The sequence below is a fragment of the Xenia sp. Carnegie-2017 genome, unplaced genomic scaffold (genome assembly GCF_021976095.1).
Source record: "Xenia sp. Carnegie-2017 unplaced genomic scaffold, XeniaSp_v1 HiC_scaffold_30, whole genome shotgun sequence".
NCBI classification, from domain to species: Eukaryota; Metazoa; Cnidaria; class Anthozoa; order Malacalcyonacea; family Xeniidae; genus Xenia; species Xenia sp. Carnegie-2017.
In genome coordinates this window covers 266,301-282,140 of record NW_025813494.1, presented here as the reverse complement: position 1 = coordinate 282,140, position 15,840 = coordinate 266,301, and the positions used below count along the sequence as shown (strand labels likewise).

Genomic DNA, 15,840 nt, shown 5'->3' with positions numbered 1-15,840 from the left:
CAATAGCAACAAAATGATTGAAAATCAAACTTCTTTAATTTTGCAAAAGAAGTTTGTTTATAAACAGTACACAGTAAAACATAAACATTTTTAAAATGAATGGTTTGAACCCAGGCATATCGTTAGATATTTGTGGATATAGATCGTCCAGGTGAGTATAGTTGGTACACTATAGTTGGTACACCAACTTAGAACAAAACTGAGCAGATCAAAATAAAAGCACCTTACTAAAATTTACTCATAATCTCTAACAAACAACTAAACACATTATTTTATACTACTATTTTACTGTTACATGATAGCAACTACTATCATGTAATATCATTATTATATCACATTATAATTTCATATATAATTAATTAGAACGTTATCTAGAAGCTTGCTTGCATGCGCTAGAAGCTCGCTTACATGCGTAAACATATTTTAGAACTGCAACCGCATTTTTGTTATTGTGGTTAACTACATCTTGCTAAAATATACTGTATTGCGTATGGGATGTGGTCACAAAACCACATACTTCCCATTAGATATTATATATATATATATCAGTAGTTTACGCCACGGAGTACAACCTACGCCGAGGACAACCTACGAGCACAAGCTACGAGGAGATAAACTTAGGAGGCATAGCCTACCGAAGTAGGTTGACAAGCTACAATCTACCAGACAACTATCTGGCTTCTAGCTATAACCATTTTTGGCTTCTGTGCCTTTAATCTATTGAAAACTATTGTGAGTCATTGTTGGACTCACGAACGCTCAAGAATAAAGACTCAGTGGTTGTACTTCAGACAGAGGAGATAAGTTTTTACTCATACTTATTGATATTATTATTAAGACACTTATCTACTTTTAATATTTACATGTTGATTAATAAAATTGTTTGATAAATATAACTGGTTCACACTATCTTTGTTGCGCGTAGAAATAGAACCAAAAATTAATAGTTATTCTTTCGGGACCACGCACGTAACATTTTACGATGACAATACTTTAATACACACTTCCTGTACACACAATACGATGACGTATGAACCAGACAACAAATACGGCAAACATGACATTTACTCATAACTTGACTCTGAAGATGACTACTTTAATTCAACAACAACAAAAACAGTTCTTCTCAGGACTCTAAGAACCTGACAATCTACATCCACAAAAATGTAATAAACTTGTTTGTTTTAGGAAGGAAAATGAAGACAGGGTTAAGATTTATTATTGTTGCTTTTCCAATGTATATTTGTCTCTTCAAAGGTAGGAAATCTTATTCTTATTTGCTTTAATTGATATGGATCGTTAATGATTTCTCATGCAAGAACAATCAATTTAAATTACAGGTCTTATATTCTTCAACTGAGGATAAACGACTTGTATTTTACCTGATCTTCCAAATATAACATGGAATGTTAAGTTTAAAGGGCGCATTTTTTCACGCATGTACTTCTACGCTATTGGCTGTCTAAACCGCTACTACTTGCTCATATTGAGAATAACGAAACAAGGTGTTTCCATTATCAAATTTGACATTCCAAGTATTTAAACCTGCCACTTTAATTTTGAAAAATGTTGATAGACGTTATACTGGTGAATATGACTTTCGTTTTTATTCACATGAGCATTTTCATCGGAGGAAATTCAAAGTGTATATTGTCAGTAAGTTTTCATTTTATTTTTTTGTTTTAATTTTTTGACTAGTTTCTATTATATTTAATAGATTTTTTTCGTAATATTATAACGTTCTTTAAAATATATATGATAATTACAATGCAGATTATTACATGTTACTATTTTAACTCTTGGTGCACGGTGTTGCAAATGAAATGTGTAACAATGACAAATTAAGCCACATGAAAATGAAAAGACACAAAAGTCCGATCCTTAAGAATTAAGATGTTAACATTTTCCATCTGTTCAGTGAGTTGACTAATTGAGTGCAAGGAAATAATTTTCTTTGTTTTTAGCTAAACCAACAGTGATTTTGAGCTGTCCGCTTTCACTTGTTGTGAATGAAGGTGACAATGTTTCGTGTGTATGTACAGAAAAAGGAGGTAGCCCTCCTTCTAATGTAACATGGTTCGATGAAAATAACATTCCTGTCAAAGGTTGGAATGTAGGGAAAATAAACTGATGATAGAAAATATAACTTTGAGTCAAGGTGGAACTTACAGATGTATTGCTGAAAGTTATCCTTCTAAGAACTATAAAGATGAAAATCTGTGGAAATCAAAGTCAATTGTAAGAAAAAAAACTTTTGTAATTTGTGTGGTATTCTTAATCTCAATTTTTCTTAATCAAAACAAAACGGTCCTACGCCAAACGTTCATTTCGTTACATTTTCTACACGAATTTTTGAGGTATTACTTTGTGTAACAAACTGTTTAACTCTATGTAATAATATGTTAATATCAAAATTTATTTTTGAACTTTTCTTTGAATTATTAGAGTTTGTTCAATTCAATCATCAAATGCTCAATCAAAATGCTCCAATCTTGTTATCATATGTATATTATTAGTATTGTATACAATAGACTCTTTTGATTTTTTCCATATTTTTTAAGTTCTATGTTTCTTCTAGACAACGTCTTTGTGATGACCAAAAGAGAGAATAAACAGCAGCAAAACAGAATGGTACATTATTTTAATAACTTTAACATCTGGAATTATCGTTGGAATTTTTTTTATTTTAATTGTTTTTTCAATATCGTCGACATTCGTTTTGTAAACATTGTCAACAATTTCAATCTCCATCTGAAGTTAGATAAATTCTGTTGATACAACTTATCAAGAATTGGATTTATCAAAATGAATAAAGAAGATAATTATCAATCATTGAGACCAAAGGATGACACAGTTGATAAAACTTATCAAGAACTGGACATATCGAAAATGAATATAGAAGATAATAATTATGAATCTTTGCAAAAATAATGAATCGGAGTACGAGATAGCCGACGAAAAGAAGAATTTATGAGAACAGTAATTTGTTTTCAAGAAAATCATAAATTTATTCTAAATTTTCCATGTTGTAAAGTCACAATGGCGCGTTTACAAACATTTACATTTTCTGATAAGATTTGAATTTTGCATCTTTTCCTCCCTTTGGAGCTGCCAATACTTAATGATTTCCAGAAGGAAGGCATTTTTGGATGGGAAAATACACTGGTCATTCTGACTCATTCATTAGTTGTTTTTGATAATAGTGTAAGGTAATACTGTTTTTGAATAAGTATTTTCTACTTATCTTACAATACACCTGCCTTCCTGACTTGTTTCCTGTGTATACCGAATTGTTTAGAACAGGATCACGAAAAGGCTCTGAAAAAGCACGAAATCGTATTCCTGATGAACCGAAATCGTAAATTTCAAAATTTGTTTTTGATTAGGGAATGCCTTGAGACCCATCTAGTTAAGAGATGACCATAGTTGGATAGTTAAGAACACCTTTAGTGATGTACTATGGAGCCCCAATCGTAACAAAAATTATTTACAGTTTATATGGTTTCATTTTTAATACAGGATTAGTGGGGTGCTCGACAACACAGAGAGAGCCTCAAGAATACGGGGACCTTTAGAAAATTTACCGTCTTAATACTTGAAATATAAACAAATGTACTGGAGAATCCCAACTGTTTAATATCGCAATGCTCCAGACATATAAAAACCTCGATCATTCGGGAGCAACAATAAAACTGTTAACGTTTTGATATTTCATTTTCAATCTGAATGCTAAAACAACAAGAGCAATAACTTTAACTTTATAATACATTTACATTCAAAGGCCTAAAGATGTTTTTCTTTGATATCGTAGTCAGCAGTTACTAAGTAATGGAGCACCGCCGGTAAAGAACATACGCTGTATTTAGGGTTATATTGTTTGTGAATGATATTTTATTTTATGAAAATCTTTTGTTTTGTCTTCTGTGTACTAGTTACAATGGGAATAGTTTTACAGACATTAACTGCAGTCAATAGTTATGAACAAATAACCAAAAAGGTATTTATCACAAATTCACAACATCGAAAGTCAACAAGAAAGATTTTTAGTGGTCTTGAATTAAATGTGAATTAAATGTATCATGACGATGAACAAGAAAATAAATATTTGCACACCATGAGACCTTGAAACCTTTTGAAAAGAAAGTTACCTGTTGTTGATGAAAATAGGAGCAATTTTTCTCACGTTGAAGATAAAGTGATGAACTGAATCATGTAACTTCCGTTAAGAAAGATGAATTAAGCAATTCATTCATTCAAACTTATACTTTCATTTATATGAACATGTCACTGAATTTCGTATGGATTAATCAATATTTTTTTACTAGAGGTGTATAATGATGGGAAAGACGTTAATATTTCCGTATATATAGAACGAAAAGTGTACAGCCGTTTCATCAATTGCAGAAATGTTTGGTATTTGTGACCAATAACAAAAACTTCAATTCTGTACATCTATGTTTTTTCCACAAATGATTTAATTTTGGTGTAGCAATATGCAATTGATAATTTTAGGTTCAATAATATCTCCACCTGGATGGTGAAAAATTTGTATTTTACCTGATCTTCACAATATAACTTGGAGATTTGATGTTACCTCATCCATAATTGCGCGTGTTTGGTCCTTTATCCTCGTGATGCTTATGCTGCGCAACGACTTGTAACGATTGTCGCAGAATTCACTGAGTTCGTCCAGAAAATTGATCTGCACTCTGATTCGGTTTGTTTTATGGAGTTTATTAGCAATGAACAATCTACACAATCTCTTGACTATTACAAATTTGAGTCTATTTATATGTTTACATTTCGTGACTTACGTGCACTACTACAACATGAATTAATTAGAGAGAAAATACTTAGAAGTGTTGTATATACACCCTAATTTTAATTATAATTTTGGCACACATAAAACTCTGCATGGGAACTTATAAAATCTGGCATGCAATAAAAAATATAAATGAAATATCCTAAATTATACAACACTCTCCCCCCCTTGACTCACTCAGGAGTCAAGCATCGCCTAACCTTCCACCTGGCGTCCAAAGCCGCCTTTCTCTTAGTCTTCTCCTTACATCCGCTAACTATATCCTCCTTAACAACCCTTCAACCTTACTCGTCTTTAACCTCAACTGGATATAAATGCTGAATCGCTCTATTCAACACCTGGCGACGACCGTTTGTCATCACGCAAACCTTGCACCACGAACGACCTTATCCTTGCCACAAATCAATTCCTGAATCACACCTGTCTTCCACTTTCTTACCCTGCTCAAACACAATGACCACATCCCCTGGCTTAATTATCGCCGACTGTTTGTCTGCCATCCCAACCAAATGAAATTCCCGAAGATTCGTGAGATACTCCCGTTCCCACCTGCTCCAAAAATGCTCCAGTATGGTACTTAAATGTTTGAATCGTGTCCTAGTGTTTGTTCTAGTCGAATCTTGTCCTAAATCATTAATTTTTGAGTCCTTGCTATCGGGTAATGTCACGATGCGCCTAACATAGACTAAATGTGCAGGAGTAAGTACTTCACTATTCACTTCCTCGTACTCATACGTTAAGGGTCTAGAATTCAATTTAGCTTCAACTTCAGCTAGAACAGTTGTCAGTTCGTCGAAAGTAAGTTTTGCATTGCCCAAAACTTTCCTTAAACAGACTTTCACTAGCCCTATCATCCTTTCGAAAACCCTCCCCACCATGGGGCCCTCTAGGTTAAATCGCCACTCAATGTTCTTAGCGCTAAGGCAATTATCTACTTCTTCGCATTGAAATAAGTCGCGCAACGTCTTTTGCGGCTTTAAATGTTTTGGCGTTGTCAGAAACAATAAGTTTCGGTGTTCCAAACCTTGCAAAAAATCTTCTTAAACAGCGCAGAAATGTCGCTGCACTCAAATCGTGCACTAACTCAAGTGAACCGCGCGTGTCACACAGCAGGTGAACAGCGCAATGTACACCTTGCTCATACTTGCCTTTGTTTTACGTACAAAGGTCCTGCAAAATCTACGCCTGAATTTTCAAATGGTGCGGCTCTCCTAACCCTAAACTCTGGTAACGCTGCTTGCTTTATTTGTGTACACGGCTTACTGTTCCATCGTTTACAAGCTACACATCCACCGCTCACTCTCTTAACTTCCTGTCTGCCCTTGGGTACCCAATACTTCGACCTCAGTTGCGCCAACGTGCTCCGAACTCCCCCATGCATAACAGATTCATGACACTGCCTAATCACTAGCTCTGTGAAATACTGTCTCCTAGGCAAAACAATCGGCTCTCTAGCTTCTGCCTCCAAATCTGATTCACCCAATCTTCCCGTACAATGCAGTATCCCGTTCATTTCTATCAGTCCGTACTGTCTTTCTAACTGCTTAAACTCGGGTTGCTCTCGTAACTCTAGCTGGGCTGACTTTATCCACTCGCATTCTCCATCATTCATTTCGCTCGCTAAAAATTTCTAATCCTAGTCTTTTTGTTTCAAATTATAGACGAATCTCTTCACCCACGCAGTAACTCTTAACAGCCGTGTAAGTGTGTATTTATTTACTTATGCTAATGACATTGCCAATTCCAAACAATGACCTTGCGCTTATGATTAGGTTAACAACAAATGACCTTTTCTCTTCAACCTTGCTGTCTACTGTGGGAACTATCTCCTTCACCATAGGATAATGCCTTGGACTACCCCGCAACCAAGACGGTCCTGACCACCAAACCTCCGCGTTCTTTAACTCAGTCATCAAGACCCCTCGCGACCCTAAATCTGCGGGGTTTTCCTTACCTGGATAATGACTCCACTCTGTTTTTGAGCTAAGCCTTAATATTTCGTCAACTCTATGCTGAACAAATTGCTTCCAATTGCCTGAGTTGACTATCCAATACAAAACAGTCATACTATCAGTCCAATACTTAACGCCCTCAAAATTATACTCTGACTCTAACGCTTTCCTGACTGCAGACATTAAATGAGCCAATATTCTAGCTGCCATTAATTCTAACCGCGGAATACTAAGTTCTTTCATCGGGACTACTCTTGTTTTGCTGGCAATCAACTTAACACAAACATCGTTACCGTTCAAAACTACTAGATACACAACCGCACAATAAGCTCGCTTTGACGCATCCCCAAATCCATGCAAAAAATATCTCTGCTTTGATTCTGAGCCAGATGTGTCAGTCACGCCGCTCGAGTACCTGCCTATTGAAACACTCTTTACCTCCTTTAGATCTCTCAACCACTTCTCCCACTTCTTTCACACTTTTAGGCAATGTATCGTCCCAATCCACGCCACTGTAACAAATATCTTGAAAGAGAATTTTAGCTTTAACAATCGTAGGACTCAAGAGCCCTAATGGATCGAAGATACAAGCTAACAGACTCAACACATCTTCGTCGGTTCCGTGTTTTCCGCTTTCGCACTCAAATTTCGAAATCGAATATTATTACGTCCCCGACGCTATCCCATTCCAACCCTAATACTTTACCAAATTGACCCTGTACTTGAGCAAGCGTGGTTTTCGCATACGTTTGCTCATCAACGCAACTACTTTCCACGTCACGCACATCTTCTTCAATTTGCGATCTTAACGCACTATCATTAGTCCGCCATTTGCGTAACTTAAATCCGCCTTCATTCATGCGTTCGTTGGCCTTACGATATAGCTGATACGCTCGCTCTGTACTAGATTCACCGCTGGCAAGATCGTCCACGTAAAAGCTTTTAGCAGTTTTTCTGAAAATTCCTATCGCACTGTAAATATTTGCTAATATGATGCCTTAACGTCGAATTAAGCAAAATGGTGACGAATTCACCCCAAATACGACTCTACAAAACGGTAAACTACAAGATTCAAATTGTTGCGCAGTACATCATCTACCCACAAAAACCTTAGGCTATCTCGATCCCTTTCGTGCACTTCAATGTTTAGGAAGGCCTTCTCTATGTCCGCTATTAGCGCTATTCTTTGCTCACGGAACCTAAGCAGAATATCAAACAAAAGTGGATTAAGTGAAGGTCCGATATGCAAACAATCATTCAAAGAGACACTTGACTTGAGTACTTTAGCGCTTGCGTCATAAACCACTCTAACCTTTGTCGTCTTGGCATCCTTTCGCACGACAGCTTGATGAGGCATGTAATGTATTTTGGCATGAGAATTAATCACACTATCTTTTCCTACCCTCTCTATGATGCCTAACTCTTCTTGGGCCTTAATGATAGTGTCATATTCCTTCAGTAATTCTGGGTTCTTACCTAGTCGTCTGATTTGTCCCTTCATTCTCTTAAGACTTAAGTCATAGTTAGTAGGTAAAGGATCGTGACCTCCCTCCAGGGCAACCCCACTGAATAACGCGTACCGTCAAAACCAAGATCGTTTATGACCGATTCATGCACATCACTTACTTTGTCCTTAATTCCTAGGCTTTCTAAATCCCAAAAGTTTTCTACGTTGATACAAGTTTTATTAGCGAGCAAAATTTACCTGAGCAGTGGCGGGTTGATTCTTATCCGTGTTTCCAACCGGCCCTGAAACTACCCATCCAAGCACCGTCTCGATAGCCACAGGCTCCCCCTGCTTCCCTCGCATAATACGACCTTTCTGCAACGACCACAAGTAATCCGCACCCACGAGTACGTTTACCTCCAATTCCTCATTCACCTTACAAACATCAGACAACCACAACCCCTTCAAATGTTCAAAGTTATTTCGAACCACCTCCAAATGTTGATTACTAATTACTGATATTTCTGGTACAACATATGCCTCGATAGATACGACTTCACCACCCGACAACGAACTCCAATCGCACAACCCTTCTCAACTCGTTCTCTAAAGCCCTTTTCCCAAACGTTCCTATTCTCAGATTTTCTTCACGAACGACTTTACATCCCAACGCTTTAGCCGTCCTTTCAGTAACAAATGATCTCTGACTCCCAGAATCCAACAAACCCTTACTCGTCCCGACTTACTACCAACCAGTTTTGCTTGTGCAGTTTGCAAGGCAACATTGCATCCTGCTTTTCACAACTATTCTTAGGACTTACAAATAGAGTATTACTACTATTGGCATCTACATTCTCAACCTCCCTTTGTCCAACAGTTCCCTGGGGCTTACTTTCCGAATCACACAGAGCCTTGTGGTGATTCTTCTTACATATACTACATTTAATATTGTTGTCACAGTCACGAGCCTTGTGGCCCTTTTCCAAACAAATATAACAACGACCGTATTTCTAATAATATTCTTACGTTCCTCAATTGACTTGATCTTCTCACATTCTTCATGCCGATGACATCCCAGGCAGAATGCGCAACGAACCGGTCCCGATTTTGTCAGGAGGGCGCTTGCTGTTTTCGTATCGTTCCGCCTGGCTCCATTTGATGACTTATCAGGATCACCATGCCGTTCTCGTTGCTCTCTCTGAACTCGATGCTCTTCTCGCAGCTCAACTTCGCACTTTAACGCTCTTAACATATCGTCCATATCCCACTGATGGAAGTTTCGCTTCGTGATCAACAATCGAATCGATTCCGGTATCAAGTTCAAACGTAAGGTACCACGATTGATGAATACGTAGCGCTGTCCACTCCCAATGCATCCAAGCCTCGATGATGTGCTTCGACACTGTAAGAAAGATCAGAGTAGTAATTATAAATGCATAATAGAAGAAAACATGTCAATCAAAATGTCAGTAAAATATACATATCGATGGCGAACAATCTTGTTTCTATTTCGTACAAAGATTTATATTCCGAATGATCATTAAATGGCGCCCAACGTGGGGCCGGTAGTAAGTATACGACGGTATTCTAGAACAGCTTCATTCGAAAACCAAGAAATGTCGAAGGATAATATTGAACGACTTCGCGCCAAACGAGGCGGTTATCGTGGCGTTTGTACAAGGCTTGTAAAGAAGCACTCGAGCTTCTGGATGCCACTGAAGTAGACATCGAACGATGTAATGTCATCGCTGAACAACTTGAGTGTAAGATGAAGATCTTAGACGAAATAAACGACGAAATCATTGGGATATGCGATGTAACGGATATTGAACACGAAATTGAAGAAGCAGCCGCCGTCTCGGATAGAATTCTAAGCACCAGACGTAAAATCGAAGGAGCAAGAAAACCGGAGATTTGTCAAGAAACTATAAAAAGAAGGCAAAGTCCTACACCACAAGTCGAACAGATTCCTTTAGTGGTAGCAACAGCAAGCACGAGTAACACAACGATAAGCAACGATGAGAATAATACGTACGCGGATGCTGTTAATACGAACACGAATGCGGTGAACACGAATACGAATGCGGTTAACACGAATACGAATGCGGTTAATACGAACACGAATACGGTCTATACGAACACGAATGCTATTGATACGATTACGAATGAAGTGATAAATGCGAATTCTACGATTTTGAATGCCCCTGTCAGAACAACACCAGCGATAATGATGCCAAAGCTTCCCAAACTTCAATTGCCAAAATTCAGTGGAAAGATCACAGAATGGAACGCCTTTGGGACTTATACAATGCTACGATTCACAGCAACGAGAGTATGTCTAAGGTAAACAAATTCAATTATCTATTCTCATTGCTTGAGGGTAGTGCAGCACGTTCGATAAGGGACTTACCTTAACATCCGCAAATTATGACGCAGCAATTGCGATTCTGCAAGATAGATTTGGTCGAACCCAACAGGTCATTGCCGCACATATGGATCAAATCCTACAAATATCTGCATGTTCTGAAAATCGTACTGGGCAATTGAGATATGTTTTCGATCAAATAAGTGTTCAAGTGCGAGGACTTGATTCGCTTGGGGTATCTGCAAACCAGTACGGCAGTCTGCTCATACCAATTATTATGTCCAAACTACCGAGTGAAATAAGATTGCAGGTAGCACGAAAAGCTACTGGTGATGTTTGGCAAATTGAAGAGTTACTCAAAACCATAAAGTTTGAAGTTGAGGCACGTGAAATGAGCGAGTCATCGCGTTCAATTGAGAAACCCCAGAACAAAGATAAGCCCAACAAGCCATCGACAGCTGGAACATTTGTAGTGACGAAAATGATAAAGACGGTGCCCATAGCTTCAAGGTTAAATGCGTATACTGTCAAGGATCACATTATTCAGCATCTTGTGAAGAGGTAAAGGAAGGGAAGCCCGAGTTAAAATTCTAAGGACTCCAACCGTTGCTTTATTTGTCAAAAAGGGACACCAAGCAAACAAGTGTATAGTCACAAGAAAATGTCGACATTGTTCCGGGAGGCATCACCAATCTATTTGCAGCTATCCTGCTACCAACAGTCAGGGTGTCCAAAATGAAAAAGCAATTGATAACACCTATCCACAGAAAGTATCAGAAGGTGTAAACTCTCCAACCACAACAGCTGTCACACGAACTGTCAAGGGAAGTGTTCTTTTGCAGACAGCCAGAGCTCTCGTATCAAACGGATCAAAATCGGTTCCAGCACGAATTCTCTTTGACACTGGAAGCCAAAGGTCTTACATTCGAAGGTCACTTCAAGGCCGGTTAAGGTTAAATTCAATTGGTAAGGAGACACTTCAATTAAATACCTTTGGCCAAAGCAAGAGTAAACGAGAAAGCTGCGAAGTGTTCAAGGTGAGCATTGCAAACAAGAGTGGAGGTGAGGTAGTAGAGATTAAAGCAATCGCATTTCCAACAATATGTGCACCACTTCCTACAAGGATAAATATAGACGATTATCCACATCTCCATGGTTTAGAACTTGCAGACTTTGATTCTTCCGATAACAATGGTAGCTGTGATTCAATCGACATCTTGATAGGAGCTGATCATTATTGGGACGTAGTCACAGGTGATGTCGTACGAGGAGAAAATGGTCCAACAGCGATGAGCAGCAAATTGGGATGGCTTTTGTCTGGATGGTCATCACAAAAATCAGACGAACATACTCTGAACAGCCTCATTTTAGCAGCCGACTGCCTTGATAATTCTACTGTCGTAACCGATAGGGATGAGCTAACAATATCATTGAAGCGTTTTGGGAAACTGAGAACGTTGGCATTGACCTTTGACTCAGAGAACTCAACCGAGGAACAAGATTTTGTGCGAAATATTCAATTCACTGGAACACGCTACGAAGTTGGTCTGCCGTGGAAAAATGATCATGTGCAAATTGATGACGATTACGAACTCTGTCATAATAGATTGAGATCATTGCATCGAAAACTGCTAAAGGATCCACAAAATCTTGAAGAATACAATAATGGTATTACTGAACAATTGGCAGCAGGAATAGTCGAAAGGGTTCCGGCATCTGATAAGGATTGTGGTAAAATTCACTATCTTCCCATCATTGTGTCATACGAAAGGATAAGGTTACTACGAAGCTACGCGTTGTATATGATGGATCTGCTACGACGAACTTGCGCAAATTTTCACTAAACGATTGCTTACTGACCGGGCCGAACCTCATTCCACAAATCTTTGATTTGCTCGTCAAATTTCGACAAAACAAGATTGGGCTAGTTGCTGACATTGAGAAGGCATTCTTAATGATTGGAATTGACAAGGAAGATAGAGACATGCTTCGTTTTTTGTGGCTAAGGGATGCTAGGGATCCTCATTCAGAAGTATTAAAGCTAAGGTTTTGTCGATTGGTTTTTGGTCTACGACCTTCGCCAGCAATTCTAGGAGCTACTATCAACCATCATTTGAAGACACACGAGAAGCAGGAGCCAGAAACTGTTGAACACTTGAAAAATTCTCTGTATGTCGATGATTTTGTGTCCGGTGCTGAAACCGATGAAACCGCTTTGCAAATATACAAAGGAACAAAGCAGTTGATGGCCAAGGGTGGATTCAACTTGCGAAAATGGAACTCGAATTCCAGTAACGTAGTGAAGTCTATCGAAGCGTTAGAAGGTAAAAGAATTTGAGCTTGATTAGTGACAAATCAAGCGTTACTCAAGATGATCAGTCCTTTACAAAGTCGACAATTGCAAAGAGTCACTGCTCACGGAACCCACTCAAGTCAAAGTACTAGGAATGGTGTGGGATACGGTGGAGGACACATTTCTATTCAATTTGACTGAAATAATCGAGTACGCCAATTCTTTACCTGTCACAAAGCGATCGTTGTTGAAATGGTCATCTAAAATCTTCGATCCCCTTGGATTCTTGTCTCTTTTACGATAAGGCTCAAGATTCTGTTTCAAATCATGTGCTTGGATAGATTGGGATGGGACTGTGAACTGCATGGCAATCTACGTGAACAGTGGAACGTTTATTGTCAGAGTTAAAGTTTCTAAATGATGTTCGTGTACCGAGGTGCTATTATCTACTCCAACCGAAATACCTTACTACACAAGTTCATGGATTCAGTGATGCATCTGAAAGTGCAATTGGTGCTGTTGTCTATGTAAGAACAGTCTATGAGAATGGTACCATCGACGTGAAATTAATCGCTTCAAAGACAAAGGTCGCACCAGTGAAAAGCAAACGATTCCCCGTTTAGAGCTGGTGGCAGCGACTGTACTAGCGAAGTTAGTAGAGTCTTTGTTAAAGGCACTCAAGTGGAGTCTGGAAGTTTTTTATTGGGTTGATTCGATGACAGCACTCCACTGGATACGAAACGATCGAGCATGGAAACCATTCGTGCAGCATCGAGTGAACAAGATTCGAAGTATTTCGTTGACGGAATCTTGGAACTTTTGTCCTGGATCACTTAATCCTGCAGATTTACCCTCACGAGGTATTTCTGGGCAACTACTTTCGAATTCTTCCTTATGGTTCAATGGACCCAAATTCTTGGCAAGGGCGAAGAAGAGTGGCCAAAACGTCCAGTTGGCAACCTCTCACAAAGTGACGAAGTTCTGAGGGAAATTGTGAAAGAGCATCCGAATGTCGTAAGATCACTAGTTTCGAATGAAATCGAACAACGAGCCATGCCAGATCTTAACAAAGCAATCGACATTACTCGTTATAGCTCCATGAAGAAACTTCTTCGAACAACTGCTTATGTAATGAGATTCATCAACATATTAAAGAAGATGCCACGGTGCGAGCGAACAACAAACAAACTCACAACCTCAGAAGAACTAAGCTCAGACGAAATAAGGAAGGCGCAGCTGCTGTGGATAAGGTCTATTCAACAACTATCCTTTGAAAAGGAAATACTATTCCTTTGTCAAAGAATATGAATTCTTCAATACCCATTTACGTTAAACAATTTGGGCTATTTCTCGACGGTGATCACGTGCTGCGGTGCCGTGGGAGACTGAAGAATTCATTGCTGAATCTGGAGAGCAAAAATCCTGTATTGCTTCCAAAGGAATCAAGATTTGTGGAGTTATTAATATGCGAGGTTCACCACAATGTGAAGCACAGCGGGATTCGTGATACACTAACAACCATTAGAGAGCATTTTTGGATAATCCGTGGTCGAGAAGCAGTAAAGAAAATAGTCAGGAAATGTGTCGTTTGTCGTAAAGCCGAAGGTCTTCCTTATGGGGGAACGCCTCCTCCAGATCTTCCTGTTAGCAGAGTGTCGGATGATCCCCCTTTCACAAACGTAGGTTTGGACTTTGCCGGACCTTTGTTAGTACGAGAGAGTTGTGAAAGGAATAATTTGTCGGATAATCCAACAAAAGTGTATATTCTATTGTTTACGTGCGTCTACTAGAGCCATTCATCTGGAGCTCACCTTCCTTAAGCGTTCCAGCCTTTCTCCGCGCGTTCCGCAGATACGCTAGTCGACGAGCACTGCCAGCTCTTCTTATATCCGATAATGCTAAGACTTTCCGAGCTGCATGCTTAGAAATTCGCAAGTTATGTCGTTCTGAGGAAGTGTTACGCTATCTTGCAAACCATCAGATTACATGGCAATTTATCGTCGAAAAGGCCCTTGGTGGGAGGCTTTTGGGAACGTTTGATTCGAAGCGTGAAACGTCCGTTGCGAAAGGTAGTTGGTAGAACCAATCTAACCTACGACGAGTTGCATACTATTGTGGTTGAAATCGAGGGCGTAATAAATGCACGACCCCTAACCTACGTGTACGACGATGAAGAAGCTGTATCTCTTCCGCTAAGCCCGTCGCACTTGGTGTATGGAAGACGAATAACGACCATGCCAAACAGTGAGCACTTTGAAATTCAGAGCACTTATCAATCTTTGACGAGAAAGGCGAAACATCACAAAATTTACTGCAACGTTTTACTCTTCAATGGAGAAACGAGTATCTTTTAGCCTTACGAGAGCAATACACTTCAAAATCAAGAGGTAATCAAAATCCCGAAATAGCAGTTGGAGATATCGTCATTATTCGCAACGATCAAACAAAACGTATCTTTGGAAGGTGGCGAAGGTTGAACAATTGTTACAAGGTGGCGATGGAATTACACGAGCTGCACAAGTCAGAGTCCTTCGTGGAGACTCTAGTCATTCACACTTGTTGCGGCGTTCTATCAGGCAACTTATTCCAATTGAGGTTCATCAGGAAGAAGACATTAACGAAAGAGTAGAAAACGATAAGAAAGGCGAAAAGGAACAAGTCCTTCGTCCAACTGATCGACCACAACGCAGCGCGGGAATAACAGGACAATTGCGAAGATTGCAGAATACAAACAAGTTCTAAATAACTGTACATTCTTAGCAAAAAATAGTTTTGTTTTTTTTTGTTTTGTTTGTTGACAACATTTTATTATGTCAACCCTGGGGAGTGTAAGAAAGATCAGAGTAGTAATTATAAATGCATAATAGAAGAAAAACATGTCAATCAAAATGTCAGTAAAATATACATATCGATGGCGAACAATCTTGTTTCTATTTCGTACAAAGATTTATATTCCGAATG

General features: G+C 38.8%; 2 protein-coding genes across 2 annotated transcripts; one reads left to right on the top strand and one right to left on the bottom strand.

The window, feature by feature from the left end:
- Positions 1-6,534: 6,534 nt before the first annotated feature.
- On the bottom strand, positions 6,535-9,482 carry LOC124455244. Its single transcript, XM_047005935.1, has 6 exons — positions 9,318-9,482; positions 8,480-8,683; positions 7,884-8,206; positions 7,481-7,746; positions 7,213-7,344; positions 6,535-7,079 (listed from the first exon to the last, which is right to left on the bottom strand). The coding sequence occupies exons 1-6, from the start codon at positions 9,480-9,482 to the stop codon at positions 6,535-6,537; spliced, it is 1,635 nt and encodes a 544-aa protein (XP_046861891.1).
- Positions 9,483-9,989: 507 nt separating this feature from the next.
- Positions 9,990-12,430, top strand: LOC124455243. Its single transcript, XM_047005933.1, has 3 exons — positions 9,990-10,553; positions 10,606-11,147; positions 11,290-12,430. The coding sequence occupies exons 1-3, from the start codon at positions 9,990-9,992 to the stop codon at positions 12,428-12,430; spliced, it is 2,247 nt and encodes a 748-aa protein (XP_046861889.1).
- The last annotated feature ends 3,410 nt before the right edge of the window (positions 12,431-15,840 follow it).